The sequence below is a fragment of the Ptychodera flava genome, chromosome 20 (assembly GCF_041260155.1).
Source record: "Ptychodera flava strain L36383 chromosome 20, AS_Pfla_20210202, whole genome shotgun sequence".
NCBI lineage: Eukaryota > Metazoa > Hemichordata > Enteropneusta > Ptychoderidae > Ptychodera > Ptychodera flava.
In genome coordinates, this window is record NC_091947.1 from 5,317,316 (window position 1) to 5,332,580 (window position 15,265).

At 37.6% G+C, this 15,265-nt stretch overlaps 2 protein-coding genes across 3 annotated transcripts in view; one reads left to right on the top strand and one right to left on the bottom strand.

The window, feature by feature from the left end:
• LOC139119824 (dedicator of cytokinesis protein 1-like) overlaps positions 1–15,265 on the top strand; it is a 114,181-nt gene that overhangs the window by 53,605 nt on the left and 45,311 nt on the right. For both annotated transcript variants that reach the window (XM_070683733.1, XM_070683734.1), the window contains 5 exons: positions 781–865; positions 11,431–11,534; positions 12,660–12,843; positions 14,761–14,864; positions 15,097–15,186. In XM_070683733.1, the coding sequence (XP_070539834.1) occupies positions 781–865; positions 11,431–11,534; positions 12,660–12,843; positions 14,761–14,864; positions 15,097–15,186 (567 nt within the window). The remainder of the gene's footprint in view (positions 1–780; positions 866–11,430; positions 11,535–12,659; positions 12,844–14,760; positions 14,865–15,096; positions 15,187–15,265) is intronic.
• Positions 5,214–10,065, bottom strand: LOC139120499 (uncharacterized). The gene is made up of 3 exons (XM_070684960.1): positions 9,746–10,065; positions 7,385–7,636; positions 5,214–5,372 (listed from the first exon to the last, which is right to left on the bottom strand). Exons 1-3 carry the CDS (start codon positions 9,953–9,955, stop codon positions 5,214–5,216), a joined length of 621 nt encoding a protein of 206 aa, XP_070541061.1. The 5' UTR covers positions 9,956–10,065.

The following is a 15,265-nucleotide window of genomic DNA, read 5'->3' on the forward strand; positions in this document are numbered from 1 at the left end:
GGATGTATGTCCGTCACACACAAAGGCTCCCATACCGCCAAAGCTACCGTCTCAGTATTTGGTGTACAGGTAGATGTAGGGGTTGAGATGTGAATTTGTTCAAATGAACACATCAGTGTCAAAAATGTGCAAATGAGGTAAGAAAAAGGGAAATACTGCAAGTGTGCAGGAGTGGTGGCAGTGAACTGAATCAGCCCACACATCTGAATAGAGGATTTTGACCTTTAACCTATTTGTATGCAGGGTACCTATTATGTTTGGGAGTGGTAGCAGTAACTGAAACAGCTAATTGATCATTTCCTGTCAGTGTTTATGAACTGTGACTATTAACAGATCTGCTGAAACCATATGGATGTCTATTTTGTACATCCATGGTAGCAAGATTCTCTGCTATGCATGTTGCTAAAGTTGACCTTCAGTACCTAAAGTTTCAGGCCTAATTTACTTTTGTCATTCTTAATTTTCTGGTTTAAATATTTCTTGTTGTTTTTCTGTTGTACTGTGCAGAAATTGTCATAATATCACATATAATTTTCCTGCACTGAACAGATAGAAATAACACTTATTGTTGATCTTTGGTATGTACCAATTCTGATCAAATTTGAGCGACACCGTATAATTGCGGTATTTTTTTTGTGAGATCTAGGATAACAAACAAAACATTTTTACTTATAAATCTATATCCATATTGTTTGAAGAATTGTCATATTCGCCATTGATCTGTTAAAGTTTCATTTGAAACTCTAATATTGATATTTTGATGTGTCTTTGTGTTTGTAGGTTGCTTTACCAATTGATGTTCCCATTGAGGATCTTCATGGCACACATCTTAAATTTACATTCAGACACAGATCTTCAAAAGAATGTGAGTACACTTATACTAAATATTAGCCCTGAAATCTTTATTTAAGCAATAAATCACACCCAGCAAGTGCATGTACGGAGTGAACAGGTCAAAATCAAGTGGTATGCCATTGTTCAGTGTGGTCTGTTGCTATTATATCATAATAATTCTGGCGTGAAACGTCAAAAACGGCTTTTTTCTCCAGCTGAGAGCTCTGTCCTGTTCCAACTGTGCTATATTGCGAATATAGCATGATTATTTTCATGCTTCGACCAATCGGATCGCAGTATTTGCACCATCAATATACTGGTAAGATATAATATGACAGAACCCCATGACCTGTGAGTGCAAGCGTGCAGTACTAGCAGTATTTGCACGAGTGCTGCGGTGTATTTGGCGGCAGTCCTTGTGAAAGGACAGCCAAATACACCGCAGCATGAGTGTGCAAACACCGCTAGTACGGCTCGCTTGCACTCACAGGCCATGGGGTTCTGTTATTATTACATATGTTCTATCTTTTATTTGCATCATTCATCGAGAGAATCGGCGATTAGTCGTGCGTACTACTTGTGTGTCAAAGCTTCAGCTCGACCCTGCGGAGTTATATAACATTGACATCAGACGTCAGAGGAACGTTGGAGAGCTCGAACTCTGCTTGCGATCGCTCAACATACGTAGCAACATGCCATAGATAGTCAAACGAAGAGAACTTTGAAAATGGAATGCTTTTAATTAGTCCCCAAGGACAAAGTGCGGCAGGGACTTATAGATTTGGTCCCGTCCGTCCATCCGTCCGGAGCCGTTTCTCAGACACTGCTGAACCAATTTTGTTCAAACTTGGCACAAAGGCATAGCACTATGACCTACAGATGCACATCGATTTATTTTGTGATACGATTCAATATGGCGCAAGGTGACCATATTTTTGCGATTTTCATGTCTTTGAACCATAACTCAAATATCCTTGAACCGATTCTCTTCAAACTTGGCACAAAGGCATAGCACTATGACCTACAGATGCACACCGATTTATTTGTGATACGATTCAATATGGCGCAAGGTGACCATATTTTGCGATTTTTCATGTCTTTGAACCATAACTCAAACATCCTTGAACCGATTCTCTTCAAACTTGGCACAAAGGCATAACACTATGGCCTACATATGCATGTAGAATTATATTGCGATACAATCCAATATGGGCGTGAGGCGGCCATTTTGTTTGCGATTTTTCGTGTCTTTGAACCATAACTCAAACATCCTTGAACCGATTCTGTTCAAACTTGGCACAAAGGCATAGCACTATGACCTACAGATGCACATCGATTTATATTGCGATACGATCCAATATGGCCGCAAGGTGGCCATATTTTTGCAATTTTTCATGTCTTTGAACCATAACTCAAACATCCTTGAACCGATTCTGTTCAAACTTGGCACAAAGGCATAACACTATGGCCTACATATGCATATTGCATTATATTGCGATACAATCCAATATGGGCGTGAGGTGGCCATTTTGTTTGCGATTTTTTCATGTCTTTGAACCATAACTCAAACATCCTTGAACCGATTCTGTTCAAACTTGGCACAAAGGCATAACACTATGGCCTACATATGCATGTCGCATTATATTGTGATACAATCCAATATGGGCGTGAGGCGGCCATTTTGTTTGCGATTTTTTCATGTCTTTGAACCATAACTCAAACATCCTTGAACTGATTTTGTTCAAACATGGCACAAAGGCAAAGCACTATGGCATACATATGCATGTATCAATTAACCTTGCGATAGGAGCCAATATGGCTGCAGAACTGCCATTTTGTTGGAATTTTGCATGTCTTTGAAGCTTAATTCAAAGGTCATTACACCGATTTTGTCCAAACTTGGCACAAAGATCATGCACTATGGCATACATATACATGTCAATGTACTTCATGACATGTTCCAATATGGTTGCCAGATTGTCATTTTTCCCCAATATCGCTGCCAGATGGTCATTTTTGGATTTCTTCATGTCTTTGAGGCTTAATCATATGCAAATATTCCTTATCCAATGTTGTTGAGACTTGGTACAAAGATAAAGTACTATGGCATACATATGCATGTCTACTAATTTTGTGCTATGATCCATATGGTCAATAGACAGCCATTTGATTTCAATTTTGGTGTGATTTTTTATGTCTTTGAAACATAAACATAGGTCACTGTCCTTCGATGGACTGATTTTGTTTAAACGTGATATGGCTGCATTCTTGTGCACATTAATTTGTTTCATTATATGATCCGAAATGGCTGATTACAACAACATACCCGATCCCATACCATTTCTAAAATTCCACCAAACCATGTGTATAGTATGTGCCATCATGACACTAGAGGCAGTGAGGCATTGTTATGGGTTATGTAATCAAAAGTTCCTTCAATGGTCATTACCAGCAGAGATGATATAATATTTAAAGCCTTATTACTTAGTCAATGATATAGCCTATTGTTATAAGGAATGGGTAAGGGTATCTTTTTAATAGGCTAAACCATGCGCCAAATAGCGTTAACAAGCTTTAGGGAGGGAGGGAGGGTCAGGCTAAATAAAGTACCTCCACAACCCCACGCCTACCCCCAAATGTACGCGCTTCTACCGTTGTCTCTGAGTCTCCTCCGTTATCGAGTGACAAACTAAGTGTACCAATTATGTTGCCCTATTTATACTCATGCATTATAAATATTTATGAGATGCGTAATGATATCGCTGCGTAATGAGGCTTTGAATAATATAATATTTAAAGCCTTATTACTTAGCTCAATGATATAGCCTATTGTTATAAGGAAGTGGTAAGGGTATCTTTTTACCGTCCACATACTGCCTAAAGCGTAAAAATTCTACCTAAACCATAAAACACACAACCCATACCTAAATAAATCAAAAACCTTTATTCAAAATAATTCCCCCATTCCTCATAACAATAGAAACATTCCCAGCAATTAACATATGAGAACATCATTACATCCAAAGAATAAAAGTGATAACCATACACATTCAAACTGAAAAATGAAACAGGTTCATCTCTAAAATAATCACATTGATATTTAATGAAACTAATAGAAATTCATAGCAGTCTCCAGACACAAAATATCAGATGAACAAACAAGTGGCAAATATTCACCCTATACTACACGTACATTGTACAGTCAAATTACAAATCCAAATGTAACAGTTTTCACAGAAAAACCAGCTACTGATAAAAGGCTGGTCTACAAGAAGTTACAATATTCTCCAAATTTTCATATTTAAGAGTAATATCATCACGAGTATCAATAGCATCTATTAACCTAGAAGCAGGAGCCTCTGCTTTTCCAACCTTATGGAGCTGCATATAGTGGTTTGCAGTCTTTTCTGATCTCCAACCAACATGGTCCATGAGATCTGAGATCTGTGAACCTGCCAATGCTAAAATTATTGCACATGCACTCCTAAAGCTGTGAGGAGTTTCACCTTGGTCAATATTTAACACTTGCAAATATGTTTTCAGACGTTGGTAAATAGCTTGAGAGGATATGGGTTTGTGCACAACTTGACCACATGGGGTTGTTGGACGAAAAGATAACCAAACCGTAAATCTATATCAAAACTTCTCGCTAACTTAATGTATTCCTCTATCGTACTCACGGCGCATAACGTCTTGTCATTACAACGCTTTATTGCGAATAAATTACTCTGTTCACCTCTTAAAGTTTTACCAAAAGTATGATTAAATATGAAACCAGAATTATCTGGAACCTTACGATTTCCTGAGTTTGATCTGGCCAAGATCTCCTGCCCTATCTCCGGACATCATTAATACCTTAAATATGGTAATATCTCTAGCATAGACGTATGCTTCAACACGTGAAGTGCTAGACACTAGTTTACTTAAAATGTAATCTAGAAGGATCCTTATCTTATTAGTAAAAATCGGCTTGGCCTGTTTAGGAGTTATATGTGCTTTGGCCTGCTCTTCACCGGATTTCTTAATATATCTGTCAACCAGGTAGAAGCGATTGGGTTTGTCTTACATAAACCCAGATTTAGCATCACCCATAAAAGGACTTTAATTTAGCAGCTATATTTTTTAAGGTGCCTAAACGTAGACGTTTAGGACATTCACACTGATCAAACTTTCTGGTAACACTACCCAGGAACGGACATGTATTTATATGAACCTGAGTTCGAGCATGTTTGTCTTTATGGATAAGAAATCTGACAATATCTACTGGCATCGCTTGAGTAAGGTCTTTAGGCTGAGGGAGTCCACTTAAGAAAGATTCCAGATTTTGTACCAATTTGTCTTTCTGGATTTCATAAGCTGATTTGAACCCAGTAGTTCATTCATTCGAGCATCGATGATATCAAGATCAACTGAGTGCGCCCTCTGTCGGACGGATAAGGAACTGAGCTGACTACTTTGGCTGAGCAAATATGGCACTGTTTTTTGTCCTCTTGACCAAGAGAATTGCAGAGTAACTGAGTACCACATAACCAACATTCCTAATGAAATATAAAATGTAGAAGTACACAACTTTAATCTTGAAACAGCTGTATTATTCAATAGATGGAGCTTTTAATAGTAATTGCCTAACTGCCAAAGTTGCTGCAAATAACTTTCCTTTAGTTTTCGCGTGAACATAGCCATTTTTTGATGGGACAAGAATGAAATTATCCTCTCCTTTAGACGCAACTTGCACACAGACTGATCCATGTTTCTTAACTAATGGCCACCATAAAGGCGTAAAATGTGGACTTCTAATAGAACAGTGGCTGATAAACCTTCCGAAATTACATGTCTCACCACTGGCAATTGCAAGCATACAGGGGGAAATATGAACAACCTATCGGCTTCTTGAAACGTATGTGCAAAGAAATTGACCCCTTCACAATTAGGTTGGGGATAAGGAGCTACGAAACGAGACAATTTTGCGTTGGAACATATGGCCATCGCATCTACATCATATGGACCAAACTGATCATTTATTCTCTGCCAAGCCGTACTAGTAAGAGTGGTGTCATTTTCGTTTACATTTCTCGATACATAGTCAGCAAGATTGGCTGCTGATCTAACATGGGATAAATTCAACCATACATTTCGTTCTACAGCTACGTGAAATATGTTCTTGAGGATCTGATTGAGTTTTAATGACTTTGAACCAGGAAAACCATTATTCCACGCTTGTACTAATACAAGTGAATCTACAGCCACATCTAATCGTAGATTATCTATTTTATCTCCAAGAGCTAACAAAGTGCGGTGTAGAGCTTCTGCTTCTTTTACGTTTATAGACTCATTCCGGAATGAATCCTCCCAGAAATCGCTTATTTCAACTGACATACTCTCGTTAACGGTGGAATCGGGATGTAAAACAGCCCCCCATTTATAAGCGCTAGCATCTGTAAACAATTTAAGAGCATAGTGTCTTTCTTTAAGCCATTTGAACGGACCTGCATTAACAATTATGTTTTGCCATTCCCTTAGCTCTTCTGCTAACTCTTGCCTTATTGGAACAAGAAATGTTGCTTTTCCCTGAGCTTTTGACACCGATAGAGCCATTTGACGAATGTATAATCTTGCAGATGGAATTGCAAGCGCGAAAGACATACACTTCCCCATAACTTTTTGAATCAGAGGGAGAGGGACTGCCCGTTTACTAAGAATATCATTCGTTAATTCCAAAAATCTATCAATCTTAATCTGTGGAACAATAAACGCCTCTAAAGACGAGTCAACCTGCATACCTAACATAACTAAAGACTTAACGGGTGTTAGGATACTTTTCTGTAACGCTAAGAAATAACCCGCCAGTACACAAATAGAGGCTAATATAAAAGCCGAAGCTTCTGCGCGTTCAAAAGGAGACAATTCCTTTCTAACCGGGCGTGACATACCAGTAAAGGTCCCGCATGGCGATCGTCAATATATTGGATACATGGAACCCCAAGCTTTCTAGCATAACTAGTGACGGCGTAACCAACAGTATGATAAACATAAGCTGAAAGCTTCCACCCAAACGGCAAAGTATTACACACAAACCAAACTCCCCCCCATTGAAAACCAAAGTATGTTCTATCCGGTTCATATACAAGAATGTGGTCATAACCACTTTTATCATCACACTTGACTTGATAGTCATCTTTGTGCAGGTAACGACTAACATCAACCAACTTGTCGAGCTTGAACGGAATATCTTGAATCCATAGATTTAAGTACCTCATGTCTATACACATCCTTGGCTTCTTGGGCTCAACAACAATTGGCATCACAACATGAGGAGGAGGATCACGACCGACAATACCCCAAACCGAAACAGCACCTGTTTTTAATCGGTCAGCTATCGTCTTTGCTATAAATGGAGCAAAATCCTTGTTGCTAGGGGATTGTTAAACTGTCTAGGAGGAGGCAGATCATGGAAAAACTGTTGTCCTTTAAAACCTCCTGAGAAATGGCGTAGATATGGAGACACTTTCACACCATTCGAAATCCAAGACATGATTTCATGTTTATTTACCAGATCCATCGTAAGCTCATTCCATGCATCTGGGTATTTGTGCAGCTCGCCAGCAATAAACTGATCTGGGTTTCTGAATGACATTTCACTAAGAGATACTTTTCTCAAACCATTGGAGACCAAAGATAACACTTCGAACATGTTACCATCAGGAGCCTGTCCGGGGGTGCCCCCAAGCGTTGTCCAATCATACGAAGTTTTTGGAAGTAGCTTGATATTGACAGGATTCTTTAACTCCCAAACTTGAACAATCTAATGAGGAACAAACAGAAAACTAGGGCTATAATATAAACCAACAGTGCATTCTAGATAACATAAGGGGACACCCCCGGACAGGACCATGCGAAAGGCCGGCCTGCAAAATGCAGAGGGCACAGAGAGTGGCCCCCCTATCCGGGAGTTTATTGAACTATGAAAAATGGACTGCTTTAACGGTGAGCACATTATAGGCAAGAATACCCAAGACAAAACAAACACATTCATCATGTTAAACCCTTGTTTATTATGCAAACATCAAACGTTATGAGACAAAGCTTTTTTTTTTTTTTTTTTTTTTTTTTTTTTTTTTTTTTTACACAGGCAAATTATCTTTTACACACTCATAACAATGACACTCTAAGTGAGAATCAAAATACATCTGAACTGGCCAATTCACAATTCTGTACAAGTCAGTCATTCCATCATAATTCAGACTACTTCTTATCTGGACAATTTCTGGCTATATGACCTTTGTTTCCACAAACGTAACACTTAATGTCTCTTCCTCTGCCTTGAGGGCGTTGAAATTGATAAGGACGAGGATAACTGCGCGTGTTCTTTAGAAATTTGCCCACTTTTGACGCGATTTCTTCTTCCTCTTTGTTGCCAAGTAGAAGGAGGACTAACTTTCCCGCGTCACTCCCAAAATCATTACTCTCAAATTGTGCTAGCACAGCTCTGAAACGTTGAAGTTTCGAGTGATTCACCAAGGTAGCCCTATCTACCAACACTCTCAGGGCATTTATGATAGCGTATCTCGATGCGCCAGAATGTGCCCATCCATAACTTTTTGCAGAGCTTCATCGACATTCGCAGAGTCTGCCGCTTTCTGTAGCTTTTCCACTTTTTCTTCCAATTGTTTCAAAGCACACGCCACTGGCATCTGAAAAATAGTGCTTAAATTATTTCAACACGTGAGCAAGCATAACACTTCCTTTCATTTTAAAGTTATGCAATTACCCTTCTTAGCACCATTTTCACAAAACAAGACCACTTGTTGCATACCTCAGCGTATGCAAATTTTACAAAGCAAGACCACTTGTTGCATACCTCAACGTATGCAAAATTTTACAAAGCGAGACTACTTGTTGCATACCTCGACGTATGCAAAATTTTACAAAGCAAGACCACTTGTTGCATACCTCAACGTATGCAAATTTTCACGAAGCAAGACCACTTGTTGCATACCTCAGCGCATGCAAATTTTCACAAGCAAGACCACTTGTTGCATACCTCAGCGTATGCAAATTTTACACAGCAAGACCACATGTTGCATACCTCAGCGCATGCAAATTTTCACAAAGCAAGACCACTTGTTGCATACCTCAGCGTATGCAAATTTTCACAAAACAAGACCACTTGTTGCATACCTCGGCGTATGCAAATTTTCACAGAGCAAGATCACCTGTTGCATACCTCAACGTATGCAAATTTTACAAAGCAAGACCGCTAGTTGCGTCCCTCAACGTAAGCAAAATTAAAGTAAAAAAAAAAAAAAGTAAAATGGAGGGAAATAAAGATGGTGTCCCTGTAACGCTGAGCAAAAACCGTAACTTCGCACAGGTGAACAAAGACATAACTAAGGAAAGGGAAAAAACTACTAACAAAAGGTATAAAACGCTAATTTACAACACCTAAAAGCACATGTAACAAGCTGCTATATAACAACCACATGTATACAAAAAACAAAAGAGAAAAACTGAATGAAAAGGAAAAAGGAAAAAAAAGAATACAACAAGACAGAATACAAAGGTATGCTACAAAATAATTACTAACAAGAAAATAAAATAAAACAGGAGCTAAGGAGAATTTCAAAATCGAAAAATTTTCAAACTTATCGCACACACCAATGGAACAAAGAGAAAAAAAAAAAAAAAAATAAACAACGTACACAGAACGACTACGATCGAATTAAAAAACCAAACAGTTCAAAAACTGAAAACTCGTGTTCTCAACGAAGATAACAAATAACCGTGTCTCAACGCAACCCCAGAAACATTGAAACTTGACCGACCGCATATGCACGATAAAAAGGGGTAACTCGACAATCAGGCAATGTAAAACTTGAATAGAATGAAAGAAACACATGATATTGAGTCTCACCTGAGATTCAGACTCTTTAGAGGTTGTTTCAGTAACTACTACAGGTGTAGGAACTTGTGCGCTGGTAGAAGGGTTTTGAGCCGGAGTCCTCGCAGCACCAGGATTGTCTTGAGTCGATACCTGAGTAGCAGCATTACCAGAAATTGAAGGACGGGACACAGCCGAAGCAAAAGACCTGGTTGCATCTGCTACAGTGTTAGGACGATCCATTCTGTCGTGTTACTGTGGCTCCTCCGTTATCGAGTGACAAACTAAGTGTACCAATTATGTTGCCCTATTTATACTCATGCATTATAAATATTTATGAGATGCGTAATGATATCGCTGCGTAATGAGGCTTTGAATAGGTCAATTTTCTTGAACGTTCCTCAGGTTACTTTATTATGCAAATCACAGGCCTGATGCACCGTTGCATCAATGTCATTCCACAGCTTCCTAGACCACAGCTACCTAGACACCAAGATTATAACAAAATGGACAAGCGGGACTGTGTCATCAACGATGACTTGTTTTTTTACATTTTGAGCTTGAAATTCTTCTGAATAATAGATACAAATAACAGTTCAAAGATTTTTATGGAAATTGTAAGAGTAAGATACGGCAAACGTAAACTTGTCGAACGATCAAATTACAGTATTCACCGTGGCACACAAGTGTCAAGTGCTTACTGTTAATTTATCAATAGTGTGTAGGACACACAAGCACAGAGTAAACCACGCAAAAATGACTTTCTAAATATTCTTAAGGATTTTAAACAGGGAATGTCTGGTGCGAAAACTACAGGCAAAAACGTCTCTGAAAAAGTTAACTGTTTAACTGGCTCCGCTGCGCCCACAGTTACGTGTATTTCAATGCAGGATTGCCGCCGTGGCTATGCCGTTAACGTTGTCAATGTTTTTGCTTTGCTGACGACAAACTGCTCTTTCAGATTATAAAAATCATCCTCACACTATGATTAGTAAATGCAATTTTCTTTGCCGTAGCTTTTTATCGGTAATGTCATCCATTTTACAATAACTAGCATAGAACCAAATTGTCATGAAATCTTGTAGACAACAATTTTTGTGTTTATAAACAAAAATAGTTCCGGGTCAAAATTGGCAAATACTCATTAACATAAAGAAATGGCATAATATTTTTGGTATTGCACTGCAGTGCAAATACCGGTAGTACGCGTGCGCTTCGATGCAAGTAAACTGTGATACATATGTAATTATTTAACATAAATGTCTTCCTGCTCGTAGCAGTAACATGAGTAGAATTGGAAAAATCAATGCATCTTTCTAATGGAAACACTGGATGGCATGCATATTAGACTCCACCTTGTGACTTCCACATCTTGTGATTTAGAACAGAGACATTGTTGACTTATTTTTGTCATTTTGATGGAATATTATTATGCACGTATTGACTAGCCATGAGGGTTAAAACAAGCATATATTTGTCTGCCAAAGGGCATGAGAGTTACTCAAACTTGTCAGTTTCAAGAGTCCTTAGGCTGATGAAAAAGACTGATTTGGGCAACTGTGAGGCACAAACGCCCCACATGCCTTGAGTGACTGGAAATTAACAAATCATGACAGCAATTTTTGATGAAGTGTTACAAAGTGATGCGTCATTTCATGCCAATAAGGTCATCCTACAGGAAATCAATCAATTTTAATTCTGTGTTTTTCCTTCTGCAGCCAAAGACAAAGATGAGAAAGTGTTTGGGCTTGCTTATCTTAAATTATTGCATGAGAATGGTACATGTGTTTGTAATGGAGTCCATGATCTTGTAGTCTATAAGGTAAGTATGCATTCCTGTCATTGACTTTGTTGCTACACTGACTCATGGTGTATTTTCACAGTGCTTTGTTTCTTTCTCATGTCTCCCCAATTTACCCCAACTCACAGTTAGTATAAATAAGTATCCTTAGAACCATTGGCCATGTTTTGTAGAGGATTGTAGGTCTCTCTTTTACAATATAAGTCTGTAAGTTGAGGGAGAATTATGCAGCGAACATGCAAATCAGACTTTGTCTGAGTTTTGTTGTGAATCAGTAATGAAGCTATTTCCCAACTCCCCATTTATCCTTTACTTTGTTACCTCCTCCTTTTTGATGACATGTTTTTAGCTCATATTTGGTATGTATATAAATACCAAAAAGAGCTTAATTGGTGTCTGTATGTATGTATGTATGTGCGGATGTATGTTCGTCACATGCAAAAGCTCCCAAACCACCACACCTACCATCTTAGTATGTGGTGTACAGGTAAACCCGGGGGTTGAGATGTGACGTTATTCCAATGAACATGTCAGTTTCAAAAATATGCATATGAGGTAAGAAAAAGGGGAAATCCTGCAAAGGTGCAGGAGTGGTGGCAGTAACTGAAACAGCCCACACATCTGAGTAAGAGGTTTATGACCTTTAACCGATTTGAATGCAGTGTACCTTTTATGTGTAGGAGTGGTGGCAGTAACTTAAACAGCTTATGAGTCATTTCCTGTCATTGTTCATGAACTGTTACATATTTGCAGACCTGCTCAAACTAAGAGGGACTGAGTTGAAACATTCCTCTGCTATGCATGTTGCTAAAGTTGACCTCCAGTACCTAAAGTTTTAGACCTTATTTACTTTTGTCATTCATGTTTTTCTGGTTTAAATATTTCTTTAATGGACCAATTCAAACCAAATATGAGCGCACTGTCCTTGATGGTATTTTTTGTAACTGCCTTTAGCTTGTAAATAAACCAATTATGTTTTGAATAAGTAAATGATCAAATGTCAAGAAAACAAAAAAGTCTAGAAAAAATATGCTCTGTTTTGATACAATTGAGCTAGCGAAATTTTTTATTGATAAAATCAGATGTGCCTTGCCATTATTTAATTGTCTTGTCAGTAGTACATCTTTACGTCTTCTTTGTCAATAGATTGATAGTAAAATGCCAGCAGTTACCAGTGCATATCTTGACCTGCCATCTACCAAAGCAGAACTGATGCAGCAAAACCGTACTGCTGTTAATCGTGGTGGATTGACTCTGAGTAGCAAAGAGAAAGAAAGAGACAGCTTTCAAGTTGTAACACTTGTGTGTTCAACAAAATTCCCACAGAATGGTAAATTTACTGTATGATTTGTATCTGTGTGTATTTCTAGAACTGCAATACAACAGAAATACAGTGAAGGCGTCAGTGGTCAAGGTTAAGGTAGTGTGTGCCTCAAAAATGAAAGACTTAAAACTTTTGCTCAAACTTCCCTGAATGAAACTTTCAACCATTCTCTAACCAAATCAGCAGTAAAAATTGATGGTCACCGTGCTAAGTTTGGAACTAGGGTAAACAATTTACCCAACATTTTGCAATATTTGAAATTCAAAATGGCTGTCATTCCTGTGTTAACTCTATGGGGAAGATAAAATTTTTGAATCTGAAAAACTAAGATGGTGAAAGTTTTCTTTCACCAAGAGCTTTAAAATGAGCCTCCACTAGTGGTAGATCAGAAAAGAATCGTAGAAATTTTAGAATCTGACTATCTTTCCCTGAGGCACATTCTACCGTAAGGTAAATTTACTTCAGCCAAAGGAATATCAACAGATATATCTGTCAGATTTTATTTGGAATTGTCAAATAGAGTATAATGTATGTGTAGAGAATGTAATCAATCAATCAATCAATCTAATTGTAGTAGTCAGTAATTGGCACTTCCTATATTTGATTATCAGTGATATCGATGCACTGCCCATTTACACTTGCTATATTTGATTATCAGTGATATCGATGTACTGCCCATTTACACTTGCTATATTTGATTATCAGTGATATCGATGTACTGCCCATTTAAACTTGCTGTATTCAGCAATCAACCCTACTGCTTCGATGCCAATTTGCATTTACTACCAATCTGATTAAAATTTGGAATCTTAATTGGATTTTAAGTGTGATCGAGCCTCTGAATTTTTTACCAACAATTTTCGTTATTTTTCTCTAACAGTAAGACATATGTGAGGATGAGATTACGACAAAAAATCAATATGTCACCAGATTAATTTGGCAGCTAGAAGGATTTGAAATACACCCACTTTATCCCATTCGAATAACAGAAATTACGAATCTCCCGTAAGCATTGCCCAACCCGATATATTTACTTTCAGTTCCTTTCTTGAAATGCCGCACTTGGTTTATTTACATGTGAACCACATTGAATAATAAATGAATAAATGAAATTTTGAAAAGTGCATAAGAATTTAAATTATCACTTCTCAGGCCTTCCAAAACAACAGTTAAAGCTGTTGCAAACTTTAAAGTAATGACCACGCCATACTTTGTAGAATTATTTAGATTTTCAATCTAACAATTTTGTTTATTTTCACATAAATTATTATTCAGATATTGCACATTATATGCATCAAATAAAAATATGGGGTCACCAGCCTATTTACATTGCTACATCGCTTAACATCATCCCCTCCCCATAAGTGAATTGGGAAAATCACAATTTGATGAGAAATATGTCTTTTCAAATTATTTTGTTGGGATTTTTAAATACTTTGTAAATATATCGACATTCAAACATTTTAAACTTTCAACTCGAAGATAATATAATGATCATTCAATCATCACTAATAAAGCCCGTTTCATGCTAAAAGCTCTGACAATAAGTTTTATGAAGATAGGTTTTCATCAAAACCACAGTGTAATCTTTACAATGAGCATGCTCCCGTATAGTGGATGCGGGCGTCATAGAGTGCGCGTTCTATTGTTTGCAGCTATGATGACGTAGCAAGTGACTCGATCACCCCTAGTCAGATTGCATTTACTACATAACATTTGCATGTTAGACTCAGAAATGTCACTTTGTACATTTTAAAGTAAACATCTGTAAAATTAGAGAAAGTTGCATGTATGTTTGACAAAGGCAACTAGGTTTAACACAAGATAATATCATCTATCAGTATGAGAGCAATGTTAGATTACTTTTAAAGATAAACTATGAGACTGTGAACATCTATTAATCTGTATGATTCTTTGTAACAGTTGATCTTTTAGGTTTACTGAAATGGAGGGCTGACAGTGACTTCAATATTCAAAAAACATTGAAAACCTTCATGGAAAATGTTGATGGAGAAGAAATTGTAAAGGTAAGAGAAAACAAAATTAATTCTCATTTTCCATGAATTTCATTGCCAGATTTACTCAGTAATGTTTTGTTGTTTCTACCCCCCCCCCCCTCCCAAATCATAACTCTTGTACTACATTTCTATCATTTATTTTAGAGTGACTATTTTAGTGTGTGTAGAGTGACTATTTTAGTGCGTGTAGAGTGACTATGTCATGGTTCATCTAGATTCCTTTGGTTACATTTTCTTACAGTTTCTGAGGGATACCTTGGAATCACTCTTCAATATCTGGATGGAACACATTGAGACTGAAGACTTTGATGAGCTGATATTTGATGCATTGGTTAGTCAATTATCATTGGCTAAATCTCTGCTAATGACGATCTTGTTGAGTTTCAAGAAAATATTCCAAAGTGTACTCC